The 23,078-nt window shown below is 36.0% G+C and overlaps 6 protein-coding genes across 14 annotated transcripts; 2 read left to right on the forward strand and 4 right to left on the reverse strand.

Annotated features, from left to right (window-relative positions):
- Positions 1–119: 119 nt before the first annotated feature.
- Positions 120–2,191, forward strand: LOC104722175 (uncharacterized). 8 transcript variants are annotated; one of them, XM_010440305.2, is made up of 7 exons: positions 120–256; positions 395–572; positions 907–1,108; positions 1,293–1,397; positions 1,490–1,588; positions 1,748–1,835; positions 1,925–2,191. In XM_010440305.2, exons 2-6 carry the CDS (start codon positions 409–411, stop codon positions 1,802–1,804), a joined length of 627 nt encoding a protein of 208 aa, XP_010438607.2. In that variant the 5' UTR covers positions 120–256; positions 395–408; the 3' UTR covers positions 1,805–1,835; positions 1,925–2,191. The 8 variants fall into 8 exon arrangements, 5 of the variants coding, with proteins under 5 accessions (XP_010438607.2, XP_087328372.1, XP_087328371.1 ...); XM_087472246.1 differs by having other exon boundaries at positions 179–196; XR_757157.2 differs by lacking the exon at positions 120–256 and adding an exon at positions 800–850 and having other exon boundaries at positions 373–572; positions 945–1,108.
- A 989-nt stretch (positions 2,192–3,180) lies between these two features.
- On the reverse strand, positions 3,181–4,924 carry LOC104722178 (CBS domain-containing protein CBSX5-like). The gene is made up of 2 exons (XM_087472248.1): positions 4,392–4,924; positions 3,181–4,212 (listed from the first exon to the last, which is right to left on the reverse strand). Exons 1-2 carry the CDS (start codon positions 4,718–4,720, stop codon positions 3,363–3,365), a joined length of 1,179 nt encoding a protein of 392 aa, XP_087328374.1. The 5' UTR covers positions 4,721–4,924; the 3' UTR covers positions 3,181–3,362.
- Positions 4,925–9,733: 4,809 nt separating this feature from the next.
- Positions 9,734–11,282, forward strand: LOC104722179 (stem-specific protein TSJT1). The gene is made up of 4 exons (XM_010440311.3): positions 9,734–10,281; positions 10,375–10,615; positions 10,706–10,826; positions 10,915–11,282. Exons 1-4 carry the CDS (start codon positions 10,070–10,072, stop codon positions 11,091–11,093), a joined length of 753 nt encoding a protein of 250 aa, XP_010438613.1. The 5' UTR covers positions 9,734–10,069; the 3' UTR covers positions 11,094–11,282.
- A 290-nt stretch (positions 11,283–11,572) lies between these two features.
- On the reverse strand, positions 11,573–13,471 carry LOC104722180 (protochlorophyllide reductase B, chloroplastic). The gene is made up of 4 exons (XM_010440313.2): positions 13,054–13,471; positions 12,429–12,957; positions 11,988–12,346; positions 11,573–11,892 (listed from the first exon to the last, which is right to left on the reverse strand). Exons 1-4 carry the CDS (start codon positions 13,213–13,215, stop codon positions 11,737–11,739), a joined length of 1,206 nt encoding a protein of 401 aa, XP_010438615.2. The 5' UTR covers positions 13,216–13,471; the 3' UTR covers positions 11,573–11,736.
- A 324-nt stretch (positions 13,472–13,795) lies between these two features.
- Positions 13,796–15,366, reverse strand: LOC104722181 (uncharacterized). Its single transcript, XM_010440314.3, has 3 exons — positions 14,942–15,366; positions 14,636–14,841; positions 13,796–14,247 (listed from the first exon to the last, which is right to left on the reverse strand). The coding sequence occupies exons 1-3, from the start codon at positions 15,029–15,031 to the stop codon at positions 14,022–14,024; spliced, it is 522 nt and encodes a 173-aa protein (XP_010438616.2). The 5' UTR covers positions 15,032–15,366; the 3' UTR covers positions 13,796–14,021.
- Positions 15,367–15,698: 332 nt separating this feature from the next.
- LOC104722182 (COP1-interacting protein 7) lies at positions 15,699–20,387 on the reverse strand. 2 transcript variants are annotated; one of them, XM_010440316.3, is made up of 9 exons: positions 19,868–20,387; positions 19,589–19,762; positions 19,349–19,470; positions 19,222–19,259; positions 19,084–19,124; positions 18,852–19,004; positions 18,533–18,759; positions 16,965–18,424; positions 15,699–16,894 (listed from the first exon to the last, which is right to left on the reverse strand). In XM_010440316.3, exons 1-9 carry the CDS (start codon positions 19,936–19,938, stop codon positions 16,004–16,006), a joined length of 3,177 nt encoding a protein of 1,058 aa, XP_010438618.2. In that variant the 5' UTR covers positions 19,939–20,387; the 3' UTR covers positions 15,699–16,003. The 2 variants fall into 2 exon arrangements, with proteins under 2 accessions (XP_010438618.2, XP_010438617.2); XM_010440315.3 differs by having other exon boundaries at positions 19,084–19,127; positions 19,868–20,360.
- Between the last annotated feature and the right edge of the window lie 2,691 nt (positions 20,388–23,078).

Consider the following 23,078-nt stretch of genomic DNA (forward strand, 5'->3'; position numbering starts at 1 on the left):
TCTGTATGTTACAACTAAATTATTAGTATTAAGATATTTTTAGACAACGACGGTGATATTTTTTATTTATTTATCTATCGAGAGGATAGAGCTCTCGAAATAGGATAATGCTCTTTTCTAAAATATCTTAGGTCATCTCCATTAAGATTAGAGTATCTCCATCAAAGGATTTAAGCAGTTATTAAGAGTTTCTAAAGTATTATATATGATTAAATTTAATTGTTTTGGTATGATTTAGTTTAGAATCGTTGTTTAGGTAAGATGTTTTTGGTATGTTTAGATACTTGGGGTGTGTCAGTTTTTTATTGGGTGGAAAAAAATAAAATTTTCTTTTATTTTTTTTATTAATTATATTTTTCTCTCTCATCTCTCGTCTCTCTCCTTTGATCGAGAGAAGAAGAAAAAGAAATGAACCGACAAGGCGGTGGTGGGATTAAAGAAGAAGAAGAAGAAATGAACCGACAAGGCGGTGGTGGACAACGGCTGAGATCAGCTAGACCCACCACAATTCACGATTGTGCTCTCTCCGGTGGACAACGGCTGAGATCAGAAGAAATGAACGCAATCCCGTCGTATGTCCCTTCCCCCACTTTCTTTTCTTCTGTGTTGTGTTGCTGAATTCCAAATCTGTTACTTAAAAAACTCCGATTTCGATATGTGTTTGGTTCGGTACCGTATCGATTTAGACTAGTGAATGAATTTGAAGTTTTGGTGGTGAATTTGCATTCGAATCTGGTGAAATCGCATGCCCATGAGTCAAAAATCTTGTTTTTTTTGTTTGATTTTGGGATTTTTGCAGATGTATCATAAGCCACTTCATGTTTCTGCTGGTAATGGTAAAGTTGATATAGTTAAGTATCTTCTTTCTTGGACTCAACTTCTTCTTCATCCATGATGTTGATTTAGTTTTATTCTGCTGCTGCGACTAAACCACGGTGCACCAGGCAGTATAGCTGGCAAAACACTAAAAAGTCCAAGAGGGTTACCCAGAAATTTGCAGCCCTTTGGTTTTGACTCGTTGTCAAAGATTACGCCTCCAATAATATATAGCGGTTTGGACAATTGGGATGTTGATGGTCTCCTTGGGGCTGACTTGCTCTCTGAGATCGTAAGAACAATAATTTTCAAACTTGGTGTTTCTCATCTTATTTGTTATCTCCTTGAATTCAGATCTTGTTTTCTAGTTTTTTTTGCATACATACAAGAAAAGCTTTTGATACAATGTTTAAAGCTAATGCCATCTCTTGGGTTAGTACATATCTCCTTGAATTTTGTGGTGTTACAATACCCAGCTTGCAGATGTATGGTCATGTGGCGTAACCTTATATGTAATATTGGTTGGAGCTTATCCATTTGAGGATCCACAAGAGACAAGAGATTATCCAAAGACAATACAGGTAAAGCTTTCTTCTAAGTTCTTTATCTTATATTCATTATCCTTCAAACTTGATTGTATTGAGTTTGCTTCTTCGTTGATCCTAAAACGCAGAGAATCCTTAGTGTCACATACTCAATCCCAGAGGACTTACACCTTTCACCTGAATGTCGACATCTAATATCAAGGATTTTCATGGCTGATCCTGCAACAGTAAGTTCTACTCTTTTGAATTGACTCTGTTCTTAAAAGCACCTTGGTCGAGTGAAACAAAATTTGATTCTTTTGTTTTTTATGTTTTTTCTTTCTCTGATTCTTGAAGGTTTTTGATTTTGCAATTTTAATCAATGTTCCTTCACTGTGTTCTTTCAGTATGGTGAGACTCCATTGCACATGGCAGCCAAGAATGGTTGTAATGAAGCTGCTTGAGAGTGGTGCTTTTATTGAAGCTAAAGCTAGTGTACTTTCCTCTCCCTCTCTCTCTCTCAGTCTCTCTGTTCTACTTGATTGATTTAGCTTGGACTGATTTGGTTTGGATATTTTATGCAGAACGGTATGACACCATTGCACCTTGCGGTTTGGTACTCAATTACTTCCAAAGATATCTCAACTGTTAAGACACTGCTCGACAATAACGCAGATCGCAGTGCCAAAGATAAAATCAAAATGGGAAAAGTTTGGTACAAATCAAAATTAAAATTAATCATTTTGTAATCTATTTTTAATATGCTTTTATGTCATGTTTGTTTAAACTTTTATTGAATGCAATATTTTTAAGTTTTTAAGAGTATATAAGTCTTATAAATTTTCACAAAATATCATAATAATTTACAATTACAAAAAAAAATATTTTTAAGAAACTCAAATTTAACAATCTTCAATGGACCTATGAAATGTTAAAGTTTCTTAAAAAGTTCTTAATTTCACTTTTATTCAAAATTAAGAATAAAATCTGTTTTAAGATACTTTCATTACAACCTTTGATGGAGGTACTCTAAGGTTTCTTAACCTAAATTTCTTAGAATAGACAGAGAAAAATTATTAATAAAAAATTGTTTGAATTTCTTAAATATATTTTAAAGTTTCTTAGATAAGAGGTTTTAGAAACTTTGGAGAGAGTTATTACACTATTTAAGAAACTCATCAAATTAAATAATAATATTTGTATGATTTTCATTTGTAAGAAACTTATATCAAGATCTATTGATGGAGATGACCTTACCATCCCACTAATGTCGGGGGTTAAAATAAATTACTCTGTTTTTCATGTTAAAATCTTTTATAAATAAGATTTACTTTTTCTATTTCTTTTTCTTTTCTTTTTTTTTTGTCAAAATCCCTTTAATATATTTCCAAGTAAGGATTCAATCTAGGATTCGATACTTTACTTTTATAAAAAGTAAAAACTTTTATATCTTATTTTGTGGCAAAAGCAAATTATAGTATCTGCTTTCGTGGGAAAAGCTTAAGCGTTACAGAGTTGAGTAACAAGAAACTAAAAAGTAAGAAAAGTAGCAAAGCTGTAAGAACTATACAATTGTAAATAGACTATATATATTTGTGCAATTGCTGTGAGCATTATTCCCATCTATGTAACCCGGCAATACAAAAAGACAATGAAACAATTTGTATTATTGTATAGCATTAAAGAATAGCTGAAAGATACGTAGACCTCGTTGAGTTATCACTCTTCTAAGAATATTTTCAAATTCATGCCATACATAATGGCCATGCCAAAGGAGACCAACGAGATTCTACCGAACATGTCACATGCTGGTACATGTGGTATAAAACATAAGAAGCTATTGAAAGACTAATAAAACTCTTACCCAAAACGTTTTCATACAATTTTTAGTTACTCGCAAACTCCAACCGGCTCATCTCACCCCAAAAAAACCAAACAACAAACAAACCCTAACAACACTTTTGTTTTTGATGGGTTGTACAGCAAATTAACAAAACACAAAACGAATATTACAAAAATATTTCACATGTTATTCTCGAAAAATTTCCTAAAAACTTTTAAGATATCAACAAAAGTAACCATGCCAACGAAACTACCATCTTTTTCGACCACCCACGCGTAGTTCACTCGATGAGCAATCGCTTGAATCATCACTGCCATTAACGAGCTCTTTGGATTACACACTATTGCCTCCGACCTCCTCGCCATTCTCGCTGAGCTACTCATCGACCTCCCAAACGAGGTCGTCCTCGTCGGAGACTCTTCATCCGACGAATAACCTGACGACGGCGACGAAGGTGAGACAGAATCGAAAAGCGAAAGCAAACCCATCAGTCCTTTGTCCTCCAAACGATTCCTAACGATCTGGACAAGACTCTCCGGTGGATTTGCTCCGTCTATGTACGCCATCAGGTCTCCTGCGGGGAGCGTTGCCACCGCCGCGGCAGCTGTCTCGTCGCAGCAAGTTAGTGTCATCGGAGAGATCTCTCCGATCAAGGACGTAAAAGAGTCGTCTCCTTCTCCGTCGACCACTGCAACAGAGGTTTGGTCGACGAGAGCGCTGGATATGGCCGAGATGACGGCGGAGGGGGAGGAGTGGTAATCAACGGCGAGGATTGCGTGCGTGCTGTTGACGATGCCGAGATCGGAGATTGACATCGCCGGCAGAGGAGAGAACGCGGCGATGGTTCCGAGGAGAAACTGTATGATGTCTTCTTGAGTGATCCAGCAGAATCGTCGTCCGTTCGAATGCGTTGATGTGGTGACTGAAGCTTTGTCGTTTTGCTGCCTTTTCTTAGTGAAGGGTTTTGTCTGAATTGGGACAATCAGATTCTGTGCTCCTTGGATGATCAGATCAATGGCTTCAACTAAGCTGATCAGTCAAATCAAATTGACCAGAGAAAAAAACTATTAATTACTTCACAAGTGGAAAAAAAAAGAACAGAGCATGGAAACAGAGGAAGAACAGAGCATGGAAACAGAGGAAGAACAGAGAAAAGGTTTAATTTTTATCAAAACAAAGAGAGATTGAACAATGAACAAATACAAAACCTGCAGGAGGGTTGAACATGGAGGACGAGAGAACGAGTTTTGGGGAGAAGAACAGAGACGGGTGCGTTTAAGGCAGCGAGAGTGTAGTCATGGTCTTTGGACAAATGGCAGATGACGTCAGCCATTGATATTTTCCCCAAGCACTCGCACTCAGTGACATCGTTATCGTCGTGATTGCAGTTCCAGACTGATAGGAAAGTGTCTTCAGAGAATTTTAGGGCAGCGATGGCGTCGGATACGGAGGAGGAAGAGGCGGAGAGACAACGGAGAGGAGGCTTGCCTAGACAGAGATCGGAGACATCGTATGAGAGAAGGGACAGTGCCATCATATTCAAGAAAAGATAGAAAAGAAGAAGTCTCTAGAAAGTGTGATGATGAACTGATAGAGAGAGACGAGTTAGAGAACAAAAGAGATGGGTGGTACGATGTAAAGAGTACCTGTTTTTTATTAGAAACCGACTCATCAGATCTTTTATAAACAAGTTTAGGATCCTCCGATAGTGCATATCATACTTTTAAAATATTAAACAAATAAGAAAAAATAAATTGCTATCTAGCTAAAAGATAAGTATATCGAGTCCAAAAAATAAATAAAAATTACAGATTATATTATTATGTATAGATAAAACTAAATATATATAATGTGTATTTGTTTACAAGTCCTTTGGTGCCGTGGTTATATCTGAGTTTATAATTTGACACCACGTTTGGCTTTGGGATTCAGTTTTTAAAGAGTACTAGTGGATTCATCGGATTATAGATATAAAAAGTTCTAACAGATTGTAAGTAGAGATATTTGCTGTACAGCCTGTACTCTCGTGTGTTGTGTTATATATACTCTTATAAAATCTTCCAAGTGGTGTTGGTTAACTCAAATTACGGTAAATTTGATGATGAGTTCAAAGTTCAAACCCATGCTAGAAGAAATCACTAAAAACAGTTAAAATCATGTTGTTATAGGTAAGATATGGGAAAGGTTTATATGATGCTTCTTCGTGGTCATCCTATAAAAGGAACAACAAAGATAGAGATTATAGTATATTAGTATATGATATGACGAAAGTTTTATAATTTGTTATATATGTTTCTAATTGTTTCGAGGGAGAAATATGACCTTAATTATTATTCAACAAATGCCTTTTTGTGGTGTGACCTTAAACGATAATTATAGGACACGTTTTAATTTTGTACTTACTCGGTCACTCCAAGTCCAACTGTGTAACAAGCTGGCGATGGCACCTGGGTCTGCATCATCTTCTTCTATCAAACACTTTTTCTAACAATTCTGTTGATTAAATAACCTTTTCTGTTTAAATACTAAGTCGTTTTCCTTAGGTAGTGAGTGTTTTCATATTTCGACCCTTACTAGTTACTAAACGCCTCATTAAAAACACGCTTTCCAATTCTTACAAATAACAAGTCTTAACTTGCACGTAATGTACCAAGTTGGCCAAGTGTTTTCTCTTTCTCTTTGTTCCCTGGCCAAGTGTTTTCTAAGTACGTACTTTAATACAAAAACATGTGTTTCTCTAGTCTTGTTTTCGCAATGTGTTGTACTGTTGTGTTTTCTCTGTAAATTATTTTATTCTGTGAACGTACGTGATCGATCATGTGAACCTGATTTGATTTGCTTACAGCATGCAACCTTTTTTTTACCGTCTTATGGTACTCTTTTTTTCTTTTTTTCTTTTCAATATGCTACACGGAAGAAAGATGAACACATAGAACCAAATACACCCATGGATATGTGATCCCTCTCTTAGCTCTCTATGAATGTTACACGAAATGATAGGATTGTTTTTTCATTGAATTTAAAAAATTCACAATGGAAGAGATATGAGACAAAAATATGTAGGGGATATAATATTGAGCCAATTCATTGATTATGGATTTCAACGTACAACACTTAACATCAATAAAAAAAAATGCAAAATCTCCATCAGCTGCTTTTAGGTTAACCAAAAGATTAATCATATGCAAACGAAATTAGTAATTCGTTACTAGAATCAAACCTAATTAATAAAGGGTTGATAATTAAAATTCTTAATCCCGTAAACTTTTTGATAATCTAGTTTTAAATGAACACTAATTTGTACGTAATTCAGTAAACAAGCTACAAATTGACAGGTCGAACCCAGGAGGGAGCATCTATAGACGACGATACATGAACGATCGAATCTGACTAGCAGTGTGATTTATATAGTGACGTCACTGGTAAAGAGAGTATATGTGCTTCAAGACTAAATAATCTAAGACACTCGGATCCGTACGTATATAATAATAAATATTATCTGATACCTGTACGTTTTCACTGAGAAACAAATTAGTATTATTCGATGTTATTTAATTTGGTCAAATAAATCATTATAATCTGGTACCATGTAAACACATTTCTTCTAATAAATTCAAGATACAAAAACCTCAGTGACCTTGCATGTTGGCTGTTGCCATGTTGGCTTTATGTTTCCGACCCTTAACTGTTTGAATGATGCTTTTATTAAGTTATTCGTTAAGACTAATCATTGCGTTCACCAACTGAATTAATAAAAAGGGACATTGTTTTAGTCTTTCGTTTGCGATATAGGGCATATTATATAGTATGTGCATGACAACTTAACTATAGCATCAATTTGGTGGTATAAAGAGGGTGGAAATTAACAAACAATTAAAACAAGTGAAGCATATAGCTATATATATCATATATATATATATATATATTCTACAAAGCATAGAAGAGTAGTACTACAAACTCAAAACTCAATTAGTTTAGATTCTTTTGGATTTTAAAATGAAAACAAAAAACTGATAAAAGTGAACATGGCATCAAAATGAATAATTAAGCGTTGACGTGAAAACTATTAGATTCAACGAAAGTAGGCGAACGAACGTGACGGGCCTCCAGACATTTTGTACAGTAGCTAGTAGCTGACGAAGCAACGTGATATGTGCTTGTCCTTATATGGCACGTGCAACAGATAAGCAGACCTTGATTCACTTTACAAAATAATTAATCCCCGATAAAGCGAAAAAGAACTATCAATTATAGAGATTAATGACTCTAACGTTCTAAGGCTTGCAGTTCAAGAACTTTAAAGGGGACGAGACACGAAAAAAACAAAAGAGGGGTGAGACGTGTGGTTGCTTATCTTTTGCAATTATTTAATCGGTTACTAGTTGTAAATTTCGTACTATTATATGGCGAATTGGATTCAAAACCTTCATCCAATGTCCGGTGATGTCCAATGTAAAACAAGTTCTACGCAACGTATTTTGGATGTACTAAATGGTATATATATCATAAAACGAGTTATTATTGAATGTAACTTTTGATGTGGTTTATTTCAAAGATTGATACACTTAGAATATTGTTTTGGTAGTCAAAACATTTATTTTAAATGCAAGGTGAGAAACTCTGTACTTTCTTACTTTACGAGATCTTGTTTGTAAAAGTCTTATTAGCATGTTTTTCCGTTGTTGTAGTGAATCATTTATTAAACGAAAACGAAAGAAAAAAAAAAAGAACCACCATTAAGATACCAAAACAAACAAAATTAAAAGTCTCTTTTTACCCTCGAGACTCGAGAGAGTAGTCAAATATTTCAAAGAAATCCAGATTGTAGCTAATTTTTTTGTGGTCTTTTGAAAAGTCGACGGCTCGCATGAATGTAACGTCTATGCAGAAGGTTATTTATTTAGTAGTAGTATAAACATTCTAAAGCAAAGACTGAAAGAAGGGTGGAAATCAATTCAATTAGAAGGACAATTAGGCCCAAAAAGGAAAAAATGACATACTATAGATAACTATTCTGTTGTTATTGGGCCAACCATGGTATTGTGTTGCCATCGGATATATTAAAATAAGTTTTTAACAAGTATGGCAGTGACAGTGGTGAGGTGATAATGCAAGATTCTGCAATACTGAGTACTGACTGTTCAGTTCTCGGAAACCACCAGAATATCGGGAATCACATCGCACATAACGTCGTTTTTCTCTACAAAACTTGAAAAAAAGAAAGGAAATATGAAACGTAGTTAAAAGAATACGAGAGTACTAAATTTCATGTAGCTACAGTGCTACACAGTACATGACAATGTAAAAATAGGTGGCTAAGTCAACAACTGTATGGATCATGAGGTACTGAACATGGTAAATTGGTAACTGTTGTGTATATAAACTATAAAAGATAACAAACTAACAAAAGTATAAGATAAATGGCATAAAAATGTTACCAAAGAAATCAATAATATTATGAAATGGATAAATCAATTTATCCGGAAAAAAAAGAAAGAAGAAGGAAAAGGAAAGGATAAGAACACATAAAAGTACGAGAGAATGCTTATCCCGTGACACTGACATCTCTTTTTCATGTCCCTACCAATTCCCACTATTCTCCGCTGAATAATCCATAAAATACTACGCAGATAGATAGATTCCATTTTAGCATCCAAAGTTCCAAACCATTAAATTGAAAAACATATAAATATCGAACGCTAATCTCATATTCTTTTTTCAGTAAGTATCCAAAGAAAAATACACTAATTCAGTGGTTACAAGCTCAATGCACATGCGTGCGCTCAAAGTTCGAATCCTATTATACGGGATACAACTAGTACAACTAGGATGCAACTGATACAACTAAAGTGAAACTGGTACAACTAGAATGCAACTAATACAACCAAAAAATATCTGGTACAACTAAGAAGCTGGTACATACAATTAAAATGTTCAATTTTCTTTTAAAAATTGTTAGAAAGTAGTTTCATACTTTCATTAGAGAAAGAATAACGAAAATAAGTAGAGATAATGCAGAAATGAATTTTTTGTATAGAAACACAAAAAAATTAAATTCTATAAATATCAGTGGCACATGTAAAAACAAATAATATATCCCAACTATCCCAAATAATATGATACTACGGTGTTTTATTACAGAAAAATTTTGATTTACATATTTTAGTTATGGTGCAAATCCATATTTAGTTATAGACAAAAACTTCACTACACTACAAAAATTATAGGACGTCCGTAAAAACTATACTTTACTTTTTAGTAATTTCCTAAATATACAAATTTATATATTTCTATTATTAATTGAGAAGATAACTTATAAATTATATAACATATTTTGTTGAAAATTATAGAATATTGTCACTAGTTTTAAAGTATTTTGATATTCAGAAATTTCTTTTTTCTTTTCTATCAATTTTTTAATAATATTATAAATTTAGAATTAGAAATATATTTTTTTTTGTGTGTGTTATTATTGTTAACTTAATAAATAAAACATAACGCAAAATACCTATCTAGTATTAGTATATACACTATATGCTCTAGGTGTCTCGTATCATCTTTGTTATTATTCATTCCGATTAATTTTAAAATGTAAGCAAAACCCAAACCAGATAATTTACGAATAAGACATAGACAACTCGTCCATTAACAACTAAAAAGTCTAACATAGAAGAAGGAGGAATAGTCTCATCATCTCATCCAAAAACGTTACTTCTTTCTTCCCACAGGAATCAAAGTAAAACAGACAACGGACTAAAACAAATATTATAGCCCACCGCTTCAAATACATATAAAAGACTCAAGAAACCTTTGCCACTCTCTTCATTCTTCCTTTTATAGATTCTTCTTATAGATTTATCCTTTGGGTTCTCTGTGTCAAAAGAAAATGTTGGCTATATTTCACGAGGCGTTTGCTCATCCGCCTGAGGAACTCAACAGTCCGGCATCTGAGAAATGTTCTAAACAACCAAAGCTTCCTGAAGAAACCTTAAACGATTTCCTATCTCGTTACCCTCTCAACACTTTCTCCATGTCTTTCGGACAAGCAGCTGTTCTTGCTTACGTTCGTCCTTCTGCTTCCTTCTCCATCCACCAGAGGTAACATGCACTAGACAGAACACGATCCTGCTTTTATCTTATGTACTAAGGTTCTGCTCCATTGATCTTCAGTTTTTTTCTTTTTTTTGTTAGATTGTTTTGTGGATATGATGATATCTATTGTCTGTTCTTTGGGAGCTTGAACAATCTGTGTCAGCTAAACAGACAATATGGTTTGACCAAGACAACAAACGAGGCCATGTTTGTGATCGAAGCTTATAGGACTCTTAGAGACAGAGGTCCTTATCCAGCTGATCAGGTCGTTAAAGACTTAGATGGTAGTTTTGCCTTTGTCGTTTATGATAGCAAAGCCGGCTCTGTCTTCACGGCTCTGGTACTACTTCAAAAATCAGCCCAAGCCCTTTTTGTAATCACTTTTGATGTTTAAAAGATTTGAGAAATCAATTTGATGTAATTCATGTAGGGATCTGATGGAGGGGTGAAGCTATACTGGGGAATAGCTGCTGATGGATCTGTTGTTATATCAGATGATTTGGATGTTATTAAAGAAGGCTGTGCCAAATCTTTTGCTCCGTTTCCTACAGGTACAACAAAATCTACATAAGCTTTTACAAATACTTGGAACTTGGTGTAATGATGTATGTGTAATTAGTGTTTGATGAATTTTGGTAGGGTGTATGTTCCACAGTGAAGGAGGGTTAATGAGCTTTGAGCATCCGATGAACAAGATAAAAGCAATGCCGAGAGTGGACAGTGAGGGAGTTTTGTGCGGTGCTAACTTCAAGGTGGATGTGTACAATCGTGTTAACAGTATCCCTCGTCGAGGAAGTGAAGCCAATTGGACTCTCTGAAAACGCTGGGAACTTTCAAAAGATAGTTTCTTTTTCGCACTTGTTGTTCTTCTCCACTTTTATCTTAGTAGTTATGGACTACTCCTTAGTATGCCATGAATAAAACTGTGAATAGCTCTCAAGGTTCTGTTTCTCTACTACCTTATGTCAGACAATAAACCAATAGACTCATTGATTTTCAGTTGAAAACGTAACATGTTAAGAGCTTATTTTGTTTGTTATCCTAATCTTTATAAGGTTGTCTAAATAGTGTTATTGTCAATGTCGGTGGAGATGACATGTTAATATTATTACACAACAGAAGTTAGAGAGAACATGGTTTTGAACTAGGAGTCCATGAAATTAACTTAACATTTTTTTTACCCTTTCAGCTAAATGCGTTATAGATTTTGTTTTTCATCTTTCACGAAACAAGCAAACTATAGTGTTGATGACGAAACAGAGCAATAACTGTTTTGTTTCAATAAAACAGAGTTAAGAAAGCTGAAGATTCGCCAATTTTATTTCTTTATTATGGGCAACTCGCCAAGTAATCTACACTCAACAGACACTAAGGAAAAACTTCGCAATAGAATCAGACATCTCTAAAGGTTTCATCAATTGGTACCGAGTGGTCTCATCAGAAGAAGAGATTTCAAGTTTATTAGGCCAAGCCAACGAGCTTCTCACTGATCTCCCACACTTTACGAGCCTTCTCAACATCACTTGCTTCTTCTGATAACTGGTTCTCAAAAGAAGCCGAAGCCTTGTTCCAGCTCCAGTAAACCCCTGATTTCGTCAAGCTAGGATCACTCACCACCTGATCAAACAAAACTCCATTGCTTGAGTACACAGCAAGAAAAGTCTTTCCTTGACTAAATAAGCTACAAAAATAACATTCTGTTTCTTTATTACCTGAGCAAGTCTTTTGCCAGACTCTGTCTCGGAGACGTATCCTTTAGTGATGTACTTCTGAAAGGGAGGGAAGAGGGTACGGAAGAGCGGGATGTGCTCTCGGAACAAACCCGTGGAGGCGATGCAACCAGGGTAAAGCGAAGCGAAAGTGACTCCAGTTTCTTCATGGTAACGCCTGTGAAACTCTTGCATCGTCAACATATTGCAGACTTTACTGTCTTTGTAAGCCTTTGCACCATCGAAATCTCCTCCATCAATCATAGCTGAGCTGTTTAAACCGTTCAATCCACCCGCTAAGCCCCTCAAATCACCAAGATTCGCCTTCGGTGGTACATTACCCGCCAATGTATTAGTGTTACCTAAACCAAAACAAAGATATAATGATCAGAATCCTTCCCTAGCTAGCAATGTAGGCTATATATATTAGATACTAGACAATACCAGTAATGGATCCAACGATGATGAGACGCTTGGAAGGGTAATCAGATTTCTTCAAGTCATCAAGCAACAACCTTGCGAGAAGAAAATGTCCCAAATGATTCGTTGCTACGCTAAGCTCAAACCCTTCTGCACTGTAAGTAGGCTCTTTAGCTGTCGGGAAATAAACCGCAGCATTACAGACCAAAACATCGAGAGGCATCTCTGTCCTCCTGAAGCTATCAACGAACTGTCTCACACTGTCCAACGAGGCTAAGTCTAAGTGCATCACAGTGTAGCTGCCTTTAGGCATCCCTGCGGATTTAGCAGCTCTCTCGGCTTTAAGGAAGTCTCTGCACGCCATTGTCACGTGCCATTTCCCTGTCTCGGCTAGAGCTTTAGCCGTGGCTAAACCTAAACCAGACGAAGCTCCCGTGACCACCACATTTCCTTTCCTCAACGTTTTCTTGCCGTCTACGGATTTTGTAGCCGTAGGGCTTGAAGTCGCAGCGGTTTGTGCTCGAATCGCTACACTCCTCAAACTATGTTCTCTCTGCATTTGAAAATCAGCTAAACATTACTAAACCATTCGCAGAAGAAGGCTTAATCTCAACACTGTAATATAGGAACAGAGAGATATGTTCTGTACCTGGAATCTTAACGAGGAAGATCCATGATCGGATTTGATTTGGTCGGTAAGGGAAGCACCAAAGAGACTCGAGTCCTTGAAAGATGATGAAGAAGCACTCAATTTCGCATCTTTACGAACAGAGAAAGCAGAGGAGATCAAAGAAGCAGCTTGTAGAGCCATTGTTGGTACTCGAACACACAGAGAGAGAGATAGCAAAAGAGCGATTTGAAGAAGAAGACTGTCTAGTGTGGATATTTTGCGAGAGAGTGTGTGTGCGTATATGTACTCTCACAAAGGAGTTGGGGGAGGTGAGATTCAGACAAGAGAAGATTGGTCCCTACAGTGGTCAGTCACAGAAGATTGTGTGGATAGCATTATCTTGAACACAAAGTATCTGCCACGTCATCGTTGTATACCCAATGAGAATTCGTGGATTAGATTTCCTTAATTCTTAGATATTTTATTATATTGTCAACTACTATTTTTTTGGGTTTAAAACAAAATGGAACAGTTGCACAATATGGGATGGTCATTGCTGATTGGTGTTGATGGGATTCCATGCCCCTGTAGCATGGGAGAGAGAGAGAGAGAGAGAGCTAGTTGCTTGCTACTAGTTGCTCTCGTGTTCGGATAACTTGTCCTCTCTTTTTTCTTTTGATAACCATGGTTTTGATCTAGAATCAAAAAGATTTAGGATTGAAACTAATATGAACATCCCACAGTTTGTCAAATAATATATGGGGATATCACATCGCTCACCTTATTTAAAACAACATTTTCATTTAATATCCATACAAAAATTAACATTAAACCAAAAAAAAAAAAACCCATACAAATCAATCTACAAAACTCATATAGTTGTACCCTCAGTTTCAAATAAGTTTGCAGTCATACATTAAAAAAAATAACACTCGAATAATATGATATTAGTATATCACATAGCACGAAGGAAAAACAAAAAACTTATATGTGTTGGTTAAGAATTATTAGTAAGGTGAGAGGGAGGCCTCAGCAGCAGATGAATAGAAGAAATAGTAAAATTGAGAGACAATAGCGTTGAAGAAGACAAATGAGGCTCCGGCTGCGAAGACACCCTTACGAAGAGTTTGACAATCAGGAGGATTGTCCATGAACATTGTCCTGTACTTAGTGTGGTATGCATTCTCCACTGATCCAGCTAATAGACATATCTCTCCTATCAAGAAGAACATCCTTTTTTGTTTTGGCCAACAAAATGTAAAAATATTAGCACAATTTCGGATTCTTTTTGCTTGTTGCATTTTATCAATTCAGTGATAGATAGAAGCACAATTGGATTAGTAACAAAGATAACAATAATTCCAAGAATTAAAATGCTTGGTAATTCCAGTAATATAAACTAGGACCACACTATTGTATATGTTTGATTGTGAAATTTAATCATCTTATTTTCCATTATCTTTAGCTACAACTTTTCTTTTGATGTAAAAAAGTAAAGTTTTGGTTTTTGTCAAGAGTCAAGACGGTTAGTAATTTTGTACCGAATCAAACTCCTTAGAAGTAGTCTGATACACATATATGATGAACTGATTTAATAATAACAAAAGAGTATATAACTTACCAGCTGACAATGAAAAGAACGAGGGCAAGAGCGCGTGAACCGCCAGGTTTGAGAGGCTTTCCACAGCAGAAACAACGGCTAACGAACATGATAAGGAGTTGACTAACCACTGAGAACAAAAAGGCGCCAACTCCATACCCTGTGGCTCTGTCCGAATCATACACACAGTAGTTGTATTGCACCTCAGTGTCCTGCACAACCCTTGCCTGCCCCACGAAAAAATCAACTCCAAAATATTAAGAGAAAGATATCATATAATCATCAGCTTGTTTCAAATAATATATTGTTGTAAAAGATGCGACTCACAGTGCTTCGTCTTTGCTCAGCAGCAACGGCTAAACCAAAGGCAACGAGGTTGAACACAAGGACTATGGCTGAGACAATCTTGGACGCCATGGACTCACACCTTACTCTCTCTCTTTCTCACAAAATGTTTCTTTAGATATAAAGACAACTTTGTTTGTTCAGATTGGATCGTCTCGCCTAATGGAAAAAGACACGTTACCATTTCTTTGAAATAGGTGTTTCACCTTTATTTATTTCTTCAAATTACTTTTGTGTATAGGAAAAGTTTATCTAATAAATTGGGGAAAATAGGAATATGGTAGTCTAGTCTAGGATGCTTAGTGCAAAAGATAGTGACAGAGCTTCCTTGTTGGAGAATCCTCTGTTGTTTATTACAAACCAAAAACAGATATATTGAGCTGTATCTTATTACTAAAAATAAAAATATGAGCTCTTTTTGTGTAAAAGTATAATTTCTATAAAATTTGCGTGGCTGAATTTTTGATCGTAACTAAGTTTCAAAAATGGAGAACAGCTTGAAAAACAAATGCTTAGAACGTGGGGAATTAGATACCCACTTGATGGGAACATGTTACCAAAATAAAGATAAAAATACCCAAGAATGCTTATGGTACCGCGGAGACTTCTTGATCAATCTAACAGAACCAAATTGCTTACATTTCAAGAATCGTCTCACCGAATTTTCAGAAGAAAGTATAATTTTTGTTTGAGTTAAAAATCGTTCATATTATGCTTTCGTATTGTTTTTCCTTTCTAATGATCATCAATCAAATAGTTTAGTTACAAAAATCCAAAAGAATCTTACATTATTCAAACTCATCAAACCAATTTCTTACACTCCATTGAGAAGCACTTTCAATTCTATAAACAACACATCAACGAAGTAATATAAACAGACACAAATCAAACCAATAACTGAAAAAATAGTATTTAATATCACACAAGAAATATTTAAAAGAATAAAAATATGAAACCGGGCTTTTCAACTATACTCAACACAACGTCGTCTCAAAACTAGAGATGATGATGGTAATTCCGGAGAAGAATTCTTAACTCCGGGGTTTACTTTTTTCTTCCGAACATAAGAAGCTTCCTGAAAACTTTAGCTGTTGCTTTGGGAGACGTCTCTTCACTGTTCCATTTCTTCCTCGAATGATCTGCTTCAGTCACTGGCGGTGTCGATACGTCAATCTCTGAGGCCGCTGGTGAGAAATAATACTTCTCCTCCATGTTTGTCTCTGAAAATGTCACTGACTTCTTCGGAGACACTGATTTTGCCTGTGAAATCTGGACTTCTCCAACATCCTCGGAATAATGGTTAGTAGTAATTTGCTTGTCTTCGGAAACATGTGACTTCTTGACTGTTTCCTGAACAGTCTGATCTTGTACTTTCTGATGATTGGTTGCATCTGCTATGATTTCATTCGGTCCGTTGTTTGCTGTATTTGTTTCCTCTGATGGCAAGCTATGTAACTCTTTAATGTCTTTGAAATCATCAGCAAAAGGAGCAGCAGCAGGAGGAAGGTCTTCAACTTGCTTTACGGACAAGTAAGACTGTGAATCTTCCACCACCGTTTCCTTAATTTCAAGACTCGGGTCACGAGAAAGTTGTAGACCTTTTGCTTCGGATTGACCTATTTTACTCGTTTTCTTGTCCTGAGCTTTCTCTGTCTTGTTTCCTAACGGTTTTGATGGTCTTTTAACTACTGGTTTTTGTTGTGGCTCCTTTGGAGCGGTCCGGGCAACAGCAAGGCGCTCAATGGTGGAACTTCTGAGTAAGGGTTTAGCCTTTGACTGCGCGGCTTCTGGGGTCTTCTCGTTCTTTACTGAGCTCTTCACTGTTTTGATCGCAGGAGGAGTTTTCTTGGATACACTACCACCAGAACTCTTCTCTGCAATTCTTTTTTGCCTCTGAATTAGAAGTTCTTCCATTCTCTTCCTTCTCTCTTCCTCCTATCAAAAACCAAATCCAGATGAGAAAAGGAAACTAATCAAGAAAGACAAAAAGTGGTGCAGAAATTACCATCTGAGATTTGGTCTTGGAGGCAGCAGCTCTACTTCCCCAAGCAGGTCTATTGGCTTTTGAAGCCGGGTCAGGTCTACTTGATGCCCTTGACTTTGCATCTTTCCCCTTGGAAATACCACGACTCTTCTTTTCTTTACCATCTGAGGTTTTTTCACCTGCAGAGGCCTTTGTGGAAGTTTCCAAATCGATTTTGCTTGTTTTCTGAGCCAACGTGTTAGTCTCGTAGTCAATTTCAGGGGTCCATGGTAATAATGTAGGTTCAACATCTTGTTCCCGTCCAAGAACCATGAAAAGGTCATCTGGTTCATGCGAAGTGAACTCCGAGGCATTGTTTTCTTGTTGGTTGGTTCCGTAAACATCAGAGTCCATGATGTCAGTCCTTAACCGAGACTCTTCTACTGGGCCCTCAACACGAGAATGGATCATGAACGAGTCATCCGTCAGGACATCTCTTTCACTGCTCTTACTTAAGTGGAATTGGTCTCCTCCAAATGTTTTGACAAGACTTGCATCTGTGTCTGGACCTGCTTGGTTACGTATGAACCAGTCTTCCTCTGCCTCATTTCTGGCTCTGAGCTTCCCATCATAAATTGACATCTCTGCCTGCGAATAGTTTCTTGATTCATCGCTTCGACCTGGATTCAACATCTCACCATCATAGTTATTCCCTCTCTTTATCATCCGACCATTCTCACCTGCATCTAATTTCTTAATGCTGGTTTCTCTTCCCCAATCCTCATTCCCATTTGCAACCAGGAACGAATCATCCGAAGGCGGTTCTCTCTTTCTCACAACTTCAGACTCCATGTTTAACGCAGATGATGATGTTCGTAGTGATTCTTCTGGCTCTGAATCGTTGTCTTTCAAAAGAAGATTCTGGAAGGCATTCCAATTATCATTCCCCTTAGGTTCCTTGTTACTTGAATCATCATCATCATCATCGTTGTGACTTTTGTGTTTCCTCTGACGGCGTGAAGATGATTTATGCCGTCTCTCTAGTGAGCCAATGGCTTCTTCTACTTGCTGTTTGATGGAATCTCCATCTACAAACCCTTCTTCTTCTTCTTCAGACTCCTCTGAATCGCTTTCCTTTGCTCCATTCCTCTTTGAAGTTATATAATTGATGTTGCGGATAACAACTTTTCTGGATTGTTTCTTTCCTTCAATTCCGTCTTCTGATTCAGTCTCAGCACTAGAATCATCATCGCTTAGCTCGGTAGATTCATCTTGCTTTGACTTCTTTTTCTTCTTCTTATTCTTCTTTTTCTTCTTGGAAGACTTCTCATTTGACTCCACATCTCCCATATTTACGGGCCATTGCATATTCCCAGGGAAATATGGTGTCTGCCCTTGCATACCCGGAAACATATAAGGAGGTGGATACCCATGTCCTTGGAAGTTCTGCATGTACTGAGGATACTGGTTTGGCCATGGCATTGCCATTTGAGCTCTCCCTTCTGCACAACAGGGTTAATTCGGCTTTAGTTACTAACCAATAACCCCCAGAAAGAAACCAAATCCAAGAAACATCTAATGAATAAAACAGAATTGATGCTTATAAGGACCTTGGTTAGTCTCAAAGCTACCCTGGCTCGACGCATCCATGGAGTTTCCACGCTTTAAGTTAGTAGCATTCAACAAATCATTCTCTTCACCAGCGAGTACGATCCCAGAGTCACCCATGAAGGATAATTCAGGCCTAGGAAATGCTTGCATAGCCGTGATTTGGTCCACCCACATTCTATCTTCGTTCTTTCTCTTGCACAAGTCCATAAACTTAACACATGCTTCCCTGGACACAAATGAACACACATATATATTCATAAATATTCATTACAAATGCCTACAAACAAGACAGTGACATGAAACGGTTTAGCTACATACCTTAAACGTGAAGCTCCAAAAGCATCGGAGAAAGACAAAAGGTCATCCATATAGTCCAATTCAAAACCAACAACCAAAGCTCGAGCATAAGCCATAGCTTGCTCTTTGCACAAAGCCGCTTTGCGATTCTCAAGTACACGCTGAAGACCAACCCTATTCCATTCATTTCACCACTTATCAGAATCAATCAACTTCACATAACCAATAAAAGAAAGACTAATAAAAAACTTACTTAGAATTTTCTTCCACAGTGTCTCCATAAGTTTCCCCTTTCTTCTATACATAAACAGAGCCATCAACAATTGAAAAACTAAGCTAATAACTCTAATTTTGGTATGTAAGAGAGTAAAAGAAAGATAAAAAAACTCACCTTTGACAAAGCCGTAGACCTCTGAGAAGACTCGTTTCCTACATAAGTAACAGATTACACATTTATAAAAAAAGATCGAATTTTTTTCATTCTTTAAATTATTTACCAAATTTGTGACCAAACATACCTTCAGTTTCGCCGGCAATGGCGGCTGCATTAGAGTGAATCGAATCCTCGATCTGCTCAATCTCCTTCTCTAATGTAACAGACCTCTCAAGAACCTCAGGAGTGGTCACGAATCTCACAAATCTTTTCACCAAAATCAGAAACAACAACAACAAAAAAGAAATCATCAATTTTTTTAGGGTTCATGACATAAAGTTTTTAACTTTTTTCTTAGGAGTGAGACGAAGACACTAATGAATACCTCTGAAGGGTGATTTTAGTAAACCAAGGAACGGCGGAGGAAGGACGGAGCGTAACGGAGTAACCACCTCTAGAAATCTGATCTCTAACGCTCTTGAGATGTGTAACGAACGGTTGAAATATCCCAGAAGCAAGTTTCTCGTTCTCGCCACCAGAGAAAATCACAAGTTCACATCTTTGAAACAGAAGAGACAAGAAAGAGTTAAGAGAATCATCAAACATATAAGACTTTTGTGTTATAAGAAAAAAATTGTGAAGAAGAAAAGGAATTAGAAAGTACCTTGTTCTGGTGGGTGTGAGCTGAAACAGAGCATAGTCAAGTCTTGTTCTTGGATCCATTAAAGAACCCATAAAACAAGTTTGAATCTTTCTTTTGTCTCTTCAGACAAGACTGGATAATTTAATTGAAACACTGTCTTATGGATGTTTATGGTGTTCAAAGAATAATGTTGATAGATTTCTGATTTTTTAGTTGGAGAGATGGGGAAGAGTGAAAGAGAATGTTTCGTGACAGCTAAGGGATAGAGAAGAGACTGATAGAAAAAAAAGTTGTAGAACAACTGATTGAGATCCAGAAGGTGAGCACATGCATTGAAGCTAAGACTCAGACATTCACATGAACACAATAGGAGGAGGAGAGAGGATTTTACAAGAGCGAGGTTTTTGATTCTTTTGTTTTTTTTTGTTTCCCCTTTAATATTTAATTATTTTTATCAATTTTGGGGTCCCTTTGGTTCTCTACGCCGACACACCCACTTCACCGGTAGACACATATTCTAGATTCTCTATACGTCAACAGTACTAGACTACTGCTAGTATTGTTTTCGACTTTTCATAATCTTTGCCAAACGTCTGCAAAATTACGGCAGAGTAAACGATTGGTACATCTTGGAGGGTTGATGTAGAAAAAAGTTTCTATTTTCAGCAAATATGCGAAATACGGGTAACTGAATTATCATTATCAATATGCAATAATGATACTGAATTAGCAATACTAATCACTTAGTTTGGTTTGAACTTGATTGTATTCCCGGATAACTTTATTGAATTGTGTTTCATCTACACATTTTTATCTTATATAGTTTTTCTTGTTATCATTTCATGGAATTTTATCACTTTAAGTTATATTCCATACGAGACCTCGAAGCTAAGATGATTGTAGCGCATACTTCAAAAAGACTAGTTCCTTTATCTTCAAATGTATGTCTACCTTGTTTTCACTTGGAGGGAATACCATTGAAAAGTTGGTAGACATTCTTATTTTCACGAATTATAATTTTTTTTTTCATAAATTAAGATCTATTTCATTCACATTGAGTGGTGCATTGCATGGAAGTTTGGTATTTGTTTAAAATAGTCCCAAGTTCCAATATTCAGGTTTTGTAGTATTTGTGATGGGAGAATATATATATAAATATTTTTACATGAAAACATAACATTTTCTTAAATTATACTATGGAAATATATGATACCCCTACGAATAAACAAGTGTGTTGATGGAAATGAAAGTGTTAGTTGACATGTCACATGTCAAAAACTTGGGTGTGAAGAGAGACAAATGATAGCAACAGTTACTCAAACAAAGGTGATAATAGTAGAAAATATATCGCAGAAATGACAGTATGAAGTTTTGTGATGTTTACTATTTATTATTTGTCTTAGCTTGGAGGGGAGACAATCGAAGTACACAATGATTTTACAAGTATTTGAATATTTCTGCCATGTGAAATGGAGAAAGGAGCGACCTTGTTGAACATATAAGATACGTGATAAAAAAAAATCAATTATAAGTTGCAAAAAGAAATATTCAGGAGCTGATTGGTATACTGATTATGAGATTTGTGTGTTCAAAATTTTCTTGAATAATAATTAAAAAGATTTCTGATGCAGAGTTAGTTTATTATATGTTACATGATGATATTTGAACATACACATCTCAAATATTATAGAGATTTCTTATTTGTGTAAGGTTGGAAATTTTAATCATTAATGATGGTAAAGTGGCCAATCACCAGAAAGTTTTCCATTGTTAGTTAGAACATATGCTTCACTAATTAATATCACAAGATTATTGTCAAAAGGTATAACCACTTGTAGGGAACCAACTCAAGAATAGTCACAGTGAAGATGTGTTTGTAATTATTATACGAAAACATTAAGTATTATGATTAATACTAATGTGGGTCACGTGATTTATCAATTGTAGCTACTTATGTACTTATCTTCTCATACTTCTTGTCAAAGGATATCGAGAAACGAATGTTTATTGTTTCGTTATTACTTTTCTTGATATTTTGTTAGATTTTCATTTATAAAAATAAAATAACTTAAACGTTAACAGCTCTTTGTTTTGTAATCTTTGATATGCTGCCACAGACATTTTTGGTGGTGCAAAAAAGATCAATCAGACAATAAGAGAACAAAAAAAAAAAGAAAAAAAAGACGATTGAGAAAAAAGTGCCCATGCGTAAAACTTGTTTCTGCGTCGTCGGTAAAATTGTTTTTGTTTGTTTTTATAATGGGGCTTTACATAGCCCATCCCGATACTACCTGAGGATCATTTCTGAAATCAGTCTGTCTGATACTACTTTAATACAACATTAAGCATGTAAGAAATTTCACCAGATTATTAGTAGTAAATTAATTATGTTTAGTTAATATCATAGAAAAAAACAATATTTTTTCAGTCCCTGAGTTGAAGTAACAAATACAAACGTCTGAGCTTACACCTGCATAGAAGAAAAGCCTTCTTGGGAATTTAGTCGGTGTATAGTGTTGAACGAACGTTGTAGACTCAGAGACTTCTAGTGTTTGACTTTGTTAACACAAAGTCACAAACTTGTTGTATTCACTATTCAGTGGTTAGGGGCGGCCGCGTCTTAGGGATCCCCACGATTCAAACTTAAAATGATCTTTCAACACATGGCTATATATGCGGCATTCTCATGGCGAGAAACGAGCTCTATGGATGGAGAGAGAGAGTATCTTATTTAAATTCATTACACATGCATTCTCTGATTTTTGTGGATCAGCTTCATAAACCTAATTAGAACACACATGTTCATATGATGTGTCGCCAATTTAATCACATATGGATTTGTAACCTTGCTCATCAATCAATTTACAGATGTATTACACGCAGCATCACCTACAATATGTCGAGCTACCAAGCCTCTTTCGATGCGCTCACTAGCATTATTATTGCTTTTGAGCTTTCATAAACCATATAAATCACATGTCCAGAGAGGAAACGAGACCATGAATGTTACTAACTTTTCATTTCTTTTTTTTGTTTATTAAGAGTGTTAATTTAACATTCTAAAGAAAAAGAAAATATAAACGTATATAGAGTTGAGAATCTACAAATAATGTTTAAAGAGCTATATGTATATATCTCTACATTAATTTTTTTCAATTAAAAATGTAATCACCTTGTTCCAGTGGGAGGAGGGTTGTTAGTAGTAGAAGAAAGAGGAGCATAAGCAGGTGTA

The sequence above is a fragment of the Camelina sativa genome, chromosome 11 (assembly GCF_030686135.1).
Source record: "Camelina sativa cultivar CO46 ecotype springtype chromosome 11, ASM3068613v1".
Taxonomy (NCBI): Eukaryota; Viridiplantae; Streptophyta; class Magnoliopsida; order Brassicales; family Brassicaceae; genus Camelina; species Camelina sativa.